This window comes from Alosa pseudoharengus, unplaced genomic scaffold (genome assembly GCF_046254945.1).
Source record: "Alosa pseudoharengus isolate Yale_2024_CS ecotype anadromous, Long Island Sound unplaced genomic scaffold, YU_APseudo_1.1 YU_APseudo_1.1_scf_11, whole genome shotgun sequence".
Classification (NCBI taxonomy): Eukaryota; Metazoa; Chordata; class Actinopteri; order Clupeiformes; family Clupeidae; genus Alosa; species Alosa pseudoharengus.
Genome location: NW_027468576.1, coordinates 13,497,484 through 13,510,078, shown reverse-complemented (window position 1 = coordinate 13,510,078; position 12,595 = coordinate 13,497,484). Strand labels below are relative to the sequence as shown.

General features: G+C 40.2%; 2 protein-coding genes across 4 annotated transcripts; one reads left to right on the top strand and one right to left on the bottom strand.

The window, feature by feature from the left end:
* Positions 1 to 7: 7 nt before the first annotated feature.
* On the bottom strand, positions 8 to 4,642 carry uox (urate oxidase). 2 transcript variants are annotated; one of them, XM_076278053.1, is made up of 8 exons: positions 4,557 to 4,642; positions 4,135 to 4,347; positions 3,895 to 4,011; positions 3,725 to 3,803; positions 3,172 to 3,355; positions 1,591 to 1,714; positions 1,247 to 1,330; positions 8 to 347 (listed from the first exon to the last, which is right to left on the bottom strand). In XM_076278053.1, the coding sequence occupies exons 1-8, from the start codon at positions 4,566 to 4,568 to the stop codon at positions 273 to 275; spliced, it is 888 nt and encodes a 295-aa protein (XP_076134168.1). In that variant the 5' UTR covers positions 4,569 to 4,642; the 3' UTR covers positions 8 to 272. The 2 variants fall into 2 exon arrangements, with proteins under 2 accessions (XP_076134168.1, XP_076134167.1); XM_076278052.1 differs by lacking the exon at positions 4,557 to 4,642 and having other exon boundaries at positions 4,135 to 4,365.
* A 1,558-nt stretch (positions 4,643 to 6,200) lies between these two features.
* On the top strand, positions 6,201 to 11,739 carry LOC143116759 (deoxyribonuclease-2-beta-like). Of its 2 annotated transcripts, XM_076278050.1 has the most exons (6): positions 6,201 to 6,360; positions 6,563 to 6,737; positions 6,868 to 6,946; positions 7,341 to 7,502; positions 9,349 to 9,546; positions 10,890 to 11,739. In XM_076278050.1, exons 1-6 carry the CDS (start codon positions 6,248 to 6,250, stop codon positions 11,222 to 11,224), a joined length of 1,062 nt encoding a protein of 353 aa, XP_076134165.1. In that variant the 5' UTR covers positions 6,201 to 6,247; the 3' UTR covers positions 11,225 to 11,739. The 2 variants fall into 2 exon arrangements, with proteins under 2 accessions (XP_076134165.1, XP_076134166.1); XM_076278051.1 differs by lacking the exon at positions 7,341 to 7,502.
* Positions 11,740 to 12,595: the final 856 nt, after the last annotated feature.

Below are 12,595 nucleotides of genomic sequence, written 5' to 3'. Positions count from 1 at the left end.
TGAAAAAAAAAAACACTCAGCAACTGTATCTCAAATAGTGTTGTATTAAAAATAAGCCAAACCATTGTATAAAGCCTTAGAAGGACAGAGACATACAATCCTTTCGGGCTTTGCCCATCTTCTGTGTTTTTCACTGTTCTTACGTAGATACTAGAAGCAAGTGCAGTTTTAGCATTTTTTAAGTCCGATCCCAAGTGTTTTTGAATTGATAAACATAAGTGGCAGAAATTGATTGATGTAGCTTTAAATCGTCCAACTTTCAGTGTTTTCTATTATAGTTTGGCACGGGTCTTTCTCCTCACGGTCCCGGTGATGTTCCCAGAAGGGTTGTCCAGGGGAAGCAGGACCTGAGGAGAGCACATGGGACTCAAAGTTCACATCAAGAAAAAACACGTGCAGTAACATTTCTCTGAATATTTGCACTTTAGGGGAAGACTGCATAACTACGTGCAGTTGCACCTAAGGCTGCTATTGATTTCTTGGATGGTCATTATCGTCCAATTGATTCAGGATGGGCTTTCCTATTTAAATACTTTGATGGGTATATAGTACATTTGTACAGTTTATACACACACTCAGCACCTCAATATGAACTAAAACTCATGTGGCATGCAAAGATTGACAGTAGCTTGGACATACACAGTTGCGGTTGAGTTCCTGCGTGTGTTAGCTGATAGATGTAGACACTTCAGACACAGAGAACCTGGCATTCTTGATTAAACTTGGTCTTACACTGTCATCCCTTTAAAACCTCTCACATGGACTTAACTTCTTCAGGTGTCATAATGCCAACAACTAGACTTGTGAAATGAATCTAGATACGTGTAAACAAGCTCTAATTTAATAGAAATCAAGCATCAGTCACAACAAATAATGTAATAAATGTCTTATTGTAGTGCACCTGAGTCAATGAGTCTTTAAGATGACTAAAACCCTCAGTCTGATAACATCAAGAACATTCATGGCTTGCATGTGTATGCCAGCCTGGTTTCAACAGGCCCCTTTGTGTAATCTCGAGAGCTGAAGTGAGCGTTACAGTCAGTTAGAGACCGGCTGTTTGTATATTGAAGGAACAAAGGAATCAAAATAACTATAATACTGGCATTACTGATTAATGAAGAGTATGATTGTCATCTGTGGCTATCTTGGAACATACTTTGTATGATATCGGTTGCAGTAGTTTAGGATACACCACAATAAGAGTTATTGTTTTGATAAATGTTCCATATGTTACTATATCTCATACCTCGCCCTTGTTTGACAGGCCCATTTTTGTCATGTCAATGGTGAAGTAATGCTGATTGGGCATCACAACCTCAATTTCCTCAATCTGGGAAGACAGAAAATGGTCAGCATTTTCCCACATTTGACCTCATGAACATGCACTATGTGAGATAGATTACTTTATTGCCATGTCAACACCAAAAACGCTCTAAAAGATTTGTTCTGAAGTATTGCTTATTTTTCCTTAAAGCGCTTTGTCCTAATTATCAGGCAAATATTCAATTCAAATTCAAGCATTGTTTGAGATAAGTCTTAGCTCTGTGTTTATAGATAAAGTAGCTCTGCTTTTATCTGTTTTTGGCTTACCTCGGGCACACGGTCCAGCACAAGGACCTGAGTGTCATACAGGGTCTTCTGAACGGACGGAGAGTACTCCCCACGGTCATAAGGACCAGCGAACTTCTCAATGATTGTGTCTCTGACGGTTTTCCTGTCCAAAAAACAAGTCCTCATGATTTTTCTTCAGATTTTTGGGTTACACTTTATTTGGATAGTCTGACAACAGATCATGTTAAGATTCAAGTTCTTTATGTAAAATTGTTGTTGAACTGTTGAACAATTACTGTGCATTTCCTTAACCAAATGTAACCCTTAACCTTAACCATAAACGGTAGTTAGCAGTGTCAACAAATAGTTTGTTGATAATCTCAGCATCTGTAGACAGTCTGTGGGTGGGTTATCCAAGTAAAATGTGATTTTTCTAAAATAATACTTGCACAGTGTCTGCACACTTGGGGCCCTATCATGACATTCTAAAGTGCATCGTCACTCGTCAAAAGCGTATTCAAATTTAGTAGGATGTCCAGTTCACATTGGGAGGGGTTTCGTTATCAAACATCGAGCGCATGGCGCAACAAGGTGTTCCTAGGTTTTTTAATCAGTCATATGGGTGTGTTTGGGGCGTAACATCATTTAAACCAATGAGAATGACATCTGCCATCCCCTTTAACGGCGCAAAGCGCGATGTCAAATAAATGCATCGGTATTTTGGCATTCAACGGCGCATTTGAAGGAGGCTGCTTGCGAGACTATGGAATTCCACTAAACCATGCTTTACTAAAACTTAGCATAGCCTTCACGCATTTGCACTCGTCTATTATTTGAACTCATTGGCAAAGTGAAACTAACTTCACCAAGGTGTCAGTCAACGACAAGACAGTTATATGCAGTTACTTTCACTATTGACTGACAATGGGTTACCATCGAAAACATAGGCTGAAAAAAGCAACACTTATGTGAATTACTACTCATCATGAGATGTACAGTATTTCGTAATATCTTTATTCTAATTATGTTTCCCATTTTAATCGTGCAATTTGTAATGTTTTGCATGGACGTGCGCTGGTGTGCGTACATGAATGATAGAAGGATGGTGCGTGCACCTGCCAATATGACTGTTGGCAATGCACTCCTAAAATAACATATAAACAACTCGCCATAGACTTCTGACCAGGTGTACAATAGCGATTTTTAGACAATGCGCCAGGGCCCTCCCTAGGTTGTTAATTGCCACACCCCTGGGCGCATTGTTTAAAAAATAAACGTGCAAAATACCGAATTAAACTTTGCACAGGTGGAAAACGAGTTTTACGCCATGCGCCAGTGTGCAAAATACAGCCCTTGAACTGATGATACATGGGGCAACTTTTTGAGCAAAGTTGCTGCCTTGGCAATGTTCCTCATTATTGTGGTTCTGGCATATTTCCATTGATATGGTGCAACAGTTTATTTTCTGGAAAACTTTAATCATCAGTAGGCAAATTGCCATGATCATCCAATCAGAATTAATAGAACTGGTTATGTGGTTGCCCAGCAACATTGCTCAAAAAGTTGCCCCATGTACGCTTCAACATTGTGTACGTGTTACAGTCATTTAGAAGCGCTCACCAGGCTTCATCGAATGGCGCGTTGCGTGTGTTGTAGCGCCACTTGGTGTACACTGCTGTGCAGAAGCACCTGTCCTTGGCCTCTTGCAGCGTTGTGAATCTGTCCCGTAGGAAACCCTCGAAGCCAGACTGGGTGGTCTTCAGTACCTTCATGTCTCTGATCCCACTGTGAATCACAGGAGTCCCTGGGGGAAGAGATGTATGGAGAGGATAATCTGTCATCTCTGATCAAATCTTATACCATCAATGTCATCTTAAAATAAATTACTTGAATTGCAGCATGTGTTTATGAGTGGTAAAATTGTTTGCATCAAAATGAAATATGTATACTGTAAAACATAAGCTTTTTCTTTAAATTTCTGCTCCAAGGTATGGTTAAGAGATATATAATGCTCATTTAAGAAGGTGATAGTACTTTGCAGCCCTTCCAAAGCATTTTCCCAAGCAAAGCTGATTACACTGGTATGCTCAAAAGGTATGCTCATATTGATCTGAGACCTTTGGCTGAATGGAGATTTCAAATGTAATGATTTTCTCCCCACCATGCTACTTACCGCTGAGAACCTGTTTAACCTCACAGAAGCGCCAGGACTCTGGGCTGAAAATGAAGGCATGGGCGTGCTCCACTCCATTCTGCAAGGAAACCCCAACGTGCTTCAGTTAATACTGCAACCCATTACGGGAGGAAAGTCACATTAAGGGTTGATCTCAGAAGTAACATTACCTTTTCCAGCCTTCTCCATGGAGCTTCTTCAATGTACACCTCTGCATTAGTGACATGTTTGAAGGACGTCAGGAAATGTTCACAGATATCCAGTGCAAAATCTTCTATTGTTTTAACCTTTCAAAAATAAAAACCATTATAACCTGTAAAGCTGTACCAGGGCAAAGGGTACAACCTGTTTGGCAGCATATTAAGAGTGATCATGCAGGTCTCATGCATTGTACCACAGGCTCATCTTACCCCCTTCAGCTTGGCCAAGGCATGCACAGTGTTTTTGATGGTGTCTGTGGGGATGATGTCTGAGTTGTCCCCCTGGAGGTAGTCTTTGCGGGACTTAAGCGTTATCTGTACGTTTGCCTTCAGCTCAGTGATGTAGTGGTGTGTCCCCTCACGTTTGATGTACAAAACCTTCACCAGATTTTTTCCATAGCCTGTCCGCACAAACTCCACATCCTGCGAAAATAATGCCATCCTAAATTAATCCTAATTCAGCATTCTACCAGACTACTTAGTTTTAACCTAATGGATTAATACCTGGTGAAAAGGTCCGAAGTGGATCTCAAACACGTTATTGAACAAGTTATTGAATTTTTTATGGTGCTACAATAGACTTTTACTAAGGAAGAAATGGGCAAAACGATGGCATGTGATAAGGTCCTTACCTGAGCTGCCATGTTTAGCCTGAGTCCTTATCCCTGGTCTGTCTTCCCCAGGAGTGGAGTATGGCTGGCAGAACATTTGTTTACATGGGTGAGCTGGGTGCTGTTTGCTTTGTCTTGGTTGCGCAATGTTTGGAAAGATGGCCTCAGGGTCCAACAGTGAAATACGACAAAAAAGTAGGTAGAATCATATCAACAGAAGTATACAAATAAAATTTGAAGTCAAATAGAGCAATTAATTATATAAATTAATTATAAACATCATTTTAAAAGTATCATATGCAACTGATACTGGTAGAGCTGTCAGACCTGTCTTTTGTGTCAGACTTGGCCACAGCCAAGGTGAGGTCATAGGAACAATAAGGACCCGATTTTCGCGACCTGGCGGAAAGCAGATTATTATCCCAGCACAAAATTAATACATTTTGCACAGCTCTTTTTTTGAGCAACGCGCCAATGGGTATGGCAGTTAAGGAGGGGTCTAGCGCAGTGTCTAAAAACTTGCTATCATACACCTAAAACGCATTATGTCGCTGACCAAGAGAAACCTGGTCAGTAATCCATGGTGAGTTGTTTACAGTATGTTATTTTAAGAGCGCATTATTAACAGTTTGCTTCTCTCATCCACGAACGTGCATAGTGCACATCCATGCAAAACATTACAAATTACATGATTACAATTGGAAACATAATCAGAATAAAGATTATGAAATACATCTCACAATGAGTAGTTATTCACCATGATTTGCAAATTGGTAATGACAGATAAAAGTGATTAGGCGAGAGGCAAATATGAAGCACAGCTGAAGACGCACTGTCACAAGATGTAAGCAGCAACTCCTCTGCAGGGAGATGTAAGCAGAAACTCCTCTGATAAATGCCCTTAGGTTTTTTATTCAGTCATTCGAACATTATTGGGGTAAGTGTTGCTTTTTTCAGGCTATGTTTTCAATGGTAACCTGTTGTCAGTCAATAGTGAAAGTAACTGTGTATAACTGTTTTGTCGTTGACTATGAGACCACAGTGAAGTTAGTTTTACCTTGCCAATGAGTTCAAATAAAAGACAAGTGCAAATAAAGCATGGTTTAGTGGAATAACTGTTCCATATGGTCTTGCGTGCAAGCAGATTCCTTCAAATGTGCCGCTGACTATCAAGATACCGATGCGCTGTTTGAAGTTACGCTGCTCGCTGTTAAAGGGAATGACAGATGTCATCTTAATTGGTTTAAATGATGTTACGCCCAAAACACACCCATGACTGATTAAGAAACCTAGGAACGCCTTGTTGCGCCATCTGCCCGACATTTGATAACGAAAACACTCCCAATGTGGACTGGACATACTAAATTTAAATAAACTTTTGACTAGTGACCATGCGTTTTAGACCACGAAAAAAGAGCCTTAAGTGTCAGTTCAGTTATTATTAGTCTGACATTTGTTTTATGTATTTCCCCTTCTTATCTATTTAGTTTCTGTTGATTTTCCCCAAATTCATAAAATAAACCGAATGCTTTGATGTGGTTTGAGATTGGGAATCACACAGCTGCAACAGCCTTCAGGTTTGCCAAAGCAGGAAACAGAACTAAAACAGGCCACTTCTCCTTTTGCATTGCATGTCTGAACCTATTATATACAGTCTATGGTCTGAACACGTTCAGTGTTGACATTCTCATGACTGATCATTGACTTCTAAAATGTTACATTACTTTACTGTAGTTTTACACTTTTTACGTTTGGTCTTGGCTGTTCTATCTACTGGCCAGAGCAACATTTCATGTAGGAATGAGAAGAATGAACCTGTTGACTGGTAGGTAATGTCGAAGTGGACAGTTTTTTCCACGTGTGACTTTCAAGGCTAGTGTTATGACTTGTTCTCAGTGTCAGTAGGCATGATGGATTATATTTTCAGTATTGTACTAGTAAACCAGTATCAGTGATTGTGCTATCAAATGCTTACAGTAACTGAGATTGCAGTCTGCTTCCTCACCAATTTGTCTTGCTTCTGAAAGGTTCATTATTTACAAATTACCCAAATACGTAATGGGTAATGCTGGAACTGGCCTGGACTACATGTACTTGGATGGTTCCATGAAGAACTGGGAACTGAGCACGTTCAAAGTCAACAGCACCAATGGAGCTGCAGGGCATACCCTTGGACAGCTGTACCAGGGCAAAGGGTACAAGGTAGGGAAAGGACAGCCTGATCGTATAATATGGATAGGGGCATGATCCAGCATATAGATACATACATTCAAATATGTTTAAAATTATAATATATGGAGTATGACGCATATTATTTATTATTTTTGCCTAGTCCAACAGCTCAGCTTATTTGTTCTACAATGACGCTCCTCCAGAGCTGCCCTATGACATGGAACATGGTCACACCAAAGGTATGCAGCGCACTGTATACTTTCTGTATGGACAATTCTCTCTCATATGGGGGCACTTCTGTTCCCCATGACCTTAGTCCCCGAGATTAGAGTGACAAAGAGAGCAGTCCAATACATGTGTGGTTTTAGGAGGTGGGGACAGGACAAAGAGCATCACTGATAAGAGCTGCTGTGTCAGGACAACGATGTCTCCCAAATGTTTCCTTTCAGAGAGAAACTTTCATCACTGCCTCATTCATGTCAGTCTCAGTGTGTACAATACAAGTGTTTTGTCCCCTTGTAATATTTTCTTTTGTTGTACAAAAATCCCCATAGAACAACTATGAGGCGATGTCCACATAGATCTGGATTGTGTAATGGTTCATGTGTCGTGTCTGCATCTTTATTTCCATAGGCGTTGTAATGTTTGATAAGTCCCAAGGGTTCTGGTTATCCCACACCATACCCCACTTCCCTCCTTTCCCTGAGAGGGGCTTTGACTATCCCTCCACTGGCATGTTCTATGGACAGGTCCTGTTCTGTGTCACCTACAGCTATGAGCAATTTCATGCAATATGTAAGGAAACACCTGAAACTACAACTCCGTTTCTAAATATGTTACACTGTGTAAACCATATATTTAATTAAGAATTGTGCCAAGACAACATATCAATTGTTGAAACAGAGATTTGTTTTTTTTTTTTTGGGGGGGGGGGGTATATGCTCATTTTGAATTTGATGCCGGGGTATGTTTATCACTGTGTTTTAACCTCTTCTTTTAACAGCAGTCTGTAAATATTTGGGTATCATTTCATATATTGTTATATTGTAATTTGATATGTGTGCAGATTATCACATTCAGTTTTTATTTTACACAGCGTCCCTTCTTTTTTTTTTTTGGAAATGGTGTTGTACCAAAACCATCTAAACAAGTGTCTTTATATTTTGAACAAAGACAAACAAAGACAAATATGTTTTATTCTGTCACATATTGTACCAATAGCCATTTAATGGTGTTAAATTGTGTAAATAGTGTTTAATTCTAAAATGTATTCTATTGCTGTAGCCAGGGTAGGAATTTCACGGCGGCCACGACGGCCATGGCCGTCGTAGCCCCTTGCGTTGGCCGTGAAGCCCCTTTGAAAATCATAGGTTTACAGGCCACGGTGGCCTTGGTGCCCCCTTCTTTCAATATTCTGCTTTGTGTCCTACTAATAGCGATTTTTATTTAGCCTGCGGCCTGTCAAAATAATCTTAGCATTCACAGCGCAAATTAATTTAGTCTTTTACGCAGTGGAGAAAGTGACATCGCAAAAAAGTGCGTCCAAATTCACCCATTCTTCTCAGTTGAACTACTCGCGAAGTAGCCTATTCATCACACAGACATCACAAGTGATGTCACATGAAAGAGCTTTTTCTCAGCTTTTAAACGATGTTAGCCTATAATTGCTGTGTTGAACGGTTCGCGAGAAAAGTAAATAATATAATTCAATTTAATCATACATTCTACTGAAGGTTTTGCGTCCATGATCGATCTCCCTACCCATTCATCTCGGTGGAATACTTTACGAACCCTTCTTTTAACACATGACAAACCACATATCAGAATAAACATCAGACCTTACCGAACATAAAGGTGTAAAGCATTCCCCTGTACAGTTAGCCGTTCCAGAGTAATCCAGTTTTGAATTTGCAGTAAATTTCGACATGCATTGATGTCTCCAAATTTGGGCTTTAAGTTTTACAATGTGTTTAAATTGTTCCACATGATTTCATAACGGGCCAAATAGCCTACAACATAAATGTTACAAATATCGCCTAGATATTGGTAAATCAGAGGACAGCTGACTAAGAGTTTGTGAAAGTAGCCTGATCACAAAATGCTAAGCATCTAGGCTATGTGAGTTTCTTAGATGAGCTGTGCTTAAATTTAAATTGTCCAATACATGATTTCATAGCAGGCCAAATATAAAATAAATGTTATATATAGCCTAGATATCTGTTTTTATTAGATGATCAGATGATTTACAGTTATATGTAATATGTCATGTTTCATGTTTTTGTAATGTTTCATACAATGATGCAGGTCTACTGCAGTGAATAGGCTAAATACAACTTTGATCATTTTTATAGCCTACTACTGTATAGTTAACTTTGGCCTTGGTGCCCTGACATGTGGCCTTTGTGCCCCCCACCAAATATGCCCAACTGAAGGCCAAGTGGCCTTGCCCCCAGAATGGTGAAATTCCAAGCCTGGCTGTAGCTGTAGCTCTGTAGCTTAATTGTTAAAATACTTAAATGTTAATAGCTTACATGTTATTCTATTGCTGTAAGTCGCTTTGGATAAACACATCTGCCAAATGAATAAGTGTAAATCTAAAACTGTAATTCTGCATGCTAACGGCCCTGTGTGTCCTATCCAGCAGAGCAGCTGGCATACAGCAACCCTCACGTCTACAACTGCTCCCTGCCAGCTCCTCTGTGGGCAGACATGACCCGTCTAGCTCAGCTCTGCCTGAGGGTCAACCCTCGTCTGCCCAGAGATAGGAGCGTGAAGAAACTGGTATCGGCCAAAGGGGAGAGCTTTCTCAGTTTCGTCAAGTCACACCTCTTTGTTGATGGTAGGTGAAAACATTTACTGTCTGGATGAGAGATATGTAAAGGGGCCTAACTGTTGTGCTTGCCTCTGTTATGTGATAGCACTGTTGACATTGAGAATGACAAGTGACTTGCATAATTGTTGACTCAAATTATGCAACAGGATACACGCTGTTTTGACAGATGTGTCAATAATCGGAGGTTTTTATCACAGCAACAACAAAAAACTGTCCATTTTATGAAATTTGTAATAGTATTGACTATGGAAACAAGACAAATTGAATTCAAACAGAAAACACCCTGTAAAACAATGTTGCAAACTAGAATGACAAGATTGGCAAGGCGAGTCAAGGCAAGTTTATTTATATAGCGCATTTCATACACTGGGGTAATTCAATGTGTTTTACAGAAACAAAAGCAAAAAATAATAGTACATAAAAGCATAACAGGCCATAGTTAAAAACATAGCTTTAAAAGTACAAACAAGAGAATGCAAAATGATGCAAAACATATATGAAAGACATAAGGTAGAATCAAAATGTGTATAAGTAAGTATAAGTATGTAAATATACTCTTTTGATCCCATGAGGGAAATTTGGTCTCTGCATTTATCACAATCCGTGAATTAGTGAAACACACACAGCACACAGTGAACACACAGTGAGGTGAAGCACACACTAATCCCGGCGCAGTGAGCTGCCTGCATCAACAGCGGCACTCGGGGAGCAGTGAGGGGTTAGGTGCCTTGCTCAGGGGCATTTCAGCCGCGCCTACTGGTCGGGGTTCGAACCGGCAACCCTCCGGTTACAGGTCCGAAGTGCTAACCAGTAGGCCACGGCTGCCCCCAACTCAGTGTGTAACTCAGTGATCCTTAGTCAGACACCCAGTAAACAGCAGCACTCTTTAAAAATGGAGATTCTTAAAAAAGAAGCCACGGTAGTGTGTGCAGACATATATTCCTAGGGCCCAAAATACCCAAATAGAGCCAAATAGTCCCAAGTTACATCTTAAATAAGCCCCAATGGAGCGCTTCAGAGAGGCCCAACAGAGCAGTAATGCACGAATGGAGACAGTTCTGTCTATTCTTTGTAGAGTGACAGGAGGTGTACAGAATCCCACTTTGTCAAACTAAGGACAGGAATCGTACTAAAGGAACAATAGCACTCCCCCAAAGAGTGCTCTTTCAACTGGGTAGTGTATCTGATCTGATGAACAGGATGCAGGCCTATAGGCCTAAAGACCACACAAAATTGAGACACATTGGGTTTGTTTCCTCATAGTTAAGGTTCATAAATTTCTCTGGGGAAGTGAAACCCTGCTTGCACATAAGACATCTGTAATCCTCTCTCCGTGCTCTTCCTCACAGACATTTACGCTTCCTGGGTTGCTCAGCTGCTGGACACAGACCTCCTGGTGGAAAGCTGGCAGAGAGAGGGGCACGAGCTTTTCTCCAACTGCTCCCTGCGCAGACATGTGCTGAACGTCAGCGGGGTTCGACTGCCTGGCCCTTTCTATTTCCACTCTCGCATCGACCACTCCAAGTGGTGCGTCTCTGTCAAGCCGAGGGATCGCTGGATGTGCCTGGGTGACCTGAACCGCGAGAGGGGGCAGGCCTATAGGGATGGGGGACTGATCTGCACACAGAATGCCCTCATCTACAGGGTCTTCCGCCAGGCCATCTACTCGTTCTTCAAATGCTAAGGCCTTTTGCAGGAGCTGTAGAACACATTGTATGTTTTTGTGCTACTGGTTGGGGTAGGATTTCCCACAGTGGCCGATCAACAACCAAGAATCAATAGTCTAACTCTAGGCAATCTGTGAGAAAAAATCACCCAACCCCAAAACTAATTGCAACAGAAATGTTTTTTGTTATATTCAGTTCATGAAACCTTCCCATATCACATACCAAAAGTCCATGAAAATCCGAGTGGTGGAACATTGTCAATGGAATTATTTGTGCATAGGTCAATGGCCAAAAGCTGCACCTTTGGCAGTTTTACTGAACTTTCATAGTACAGGGGATATGTGAAAATTAGGCCAAATTCTTTCATAAAGGCATGAAACTTGGTGAACTTGTACAGTTTGGAGCCCTGGACATTTTCAGATATAAAACCATTATCAGAAAACCCTAATGGTCGTCGTGGCAACAATTAAATGTTGGGCAGTATTTATGATGCATGTATTAATTTCAAATAATAAAAATTAGTATTTTGTCATTTGTATTTCATTGGGTTGACACACACACACACACACTCACCAACCTCAAATTTCTTCAGAATTTTAACCATCAGTTTCTTGAGAACTAAACATCAGTTTCTTGATAACTTTAACTTTTACTCAAAAAGTTGTGTCATGTATGGTTATGGTTATGGATTTAGCAGACGCCTTTGTCCAAAGTGACACATAAATACAAAACAACATAATAATATTTAAAATTGAACAGGGAACAGATTAGAATGTAGGTCAAATATAGTAAGGAGAATAGTTATAGTACACAATAATATCAATTCAATCAATAGCCTTAGCCTAATAAAAAAGCAATGGAAAAAAAAAAGGGGGAAAGGCAATAATAATAATAAACAATAATGTCCATTCAATCAATAATATAAAAACAATGACATGCTAAGACTACATTAAGGAGAATATCAATAATAAACAATAATGTCAAATTAATTAACAGCCCAATTAAAATAAAACAACATTATACAAACCATAACACATAAGCGCTTAAACAACTAAGTATATGTTGAATAGGAATGTCTTTAGACCCCTCTTAAACGACCCAAAACTACCACAGGAACGGAGAGCACTGGAACATGGAAACACCGAAGAAAAGAGTCTGGAATTAGACCCAGTTTTTATGACTGGTCGACACAACATGCGCTCACCAGACGACCGCAGTGGGCGGTTGGGGATGTAAGGCTTGATTATTGAATTAAAATAACTAGGAGCAGATCTAGTTAGTGTCCTATAGGCCAAAGTGAGAGATTTAAATTTAATTCTGGCTACTATAGGGAGCCAATGGAGAGTAACTAGGAGAGGAGTTACATGTGTCCTCTTTGGCTGATTGAA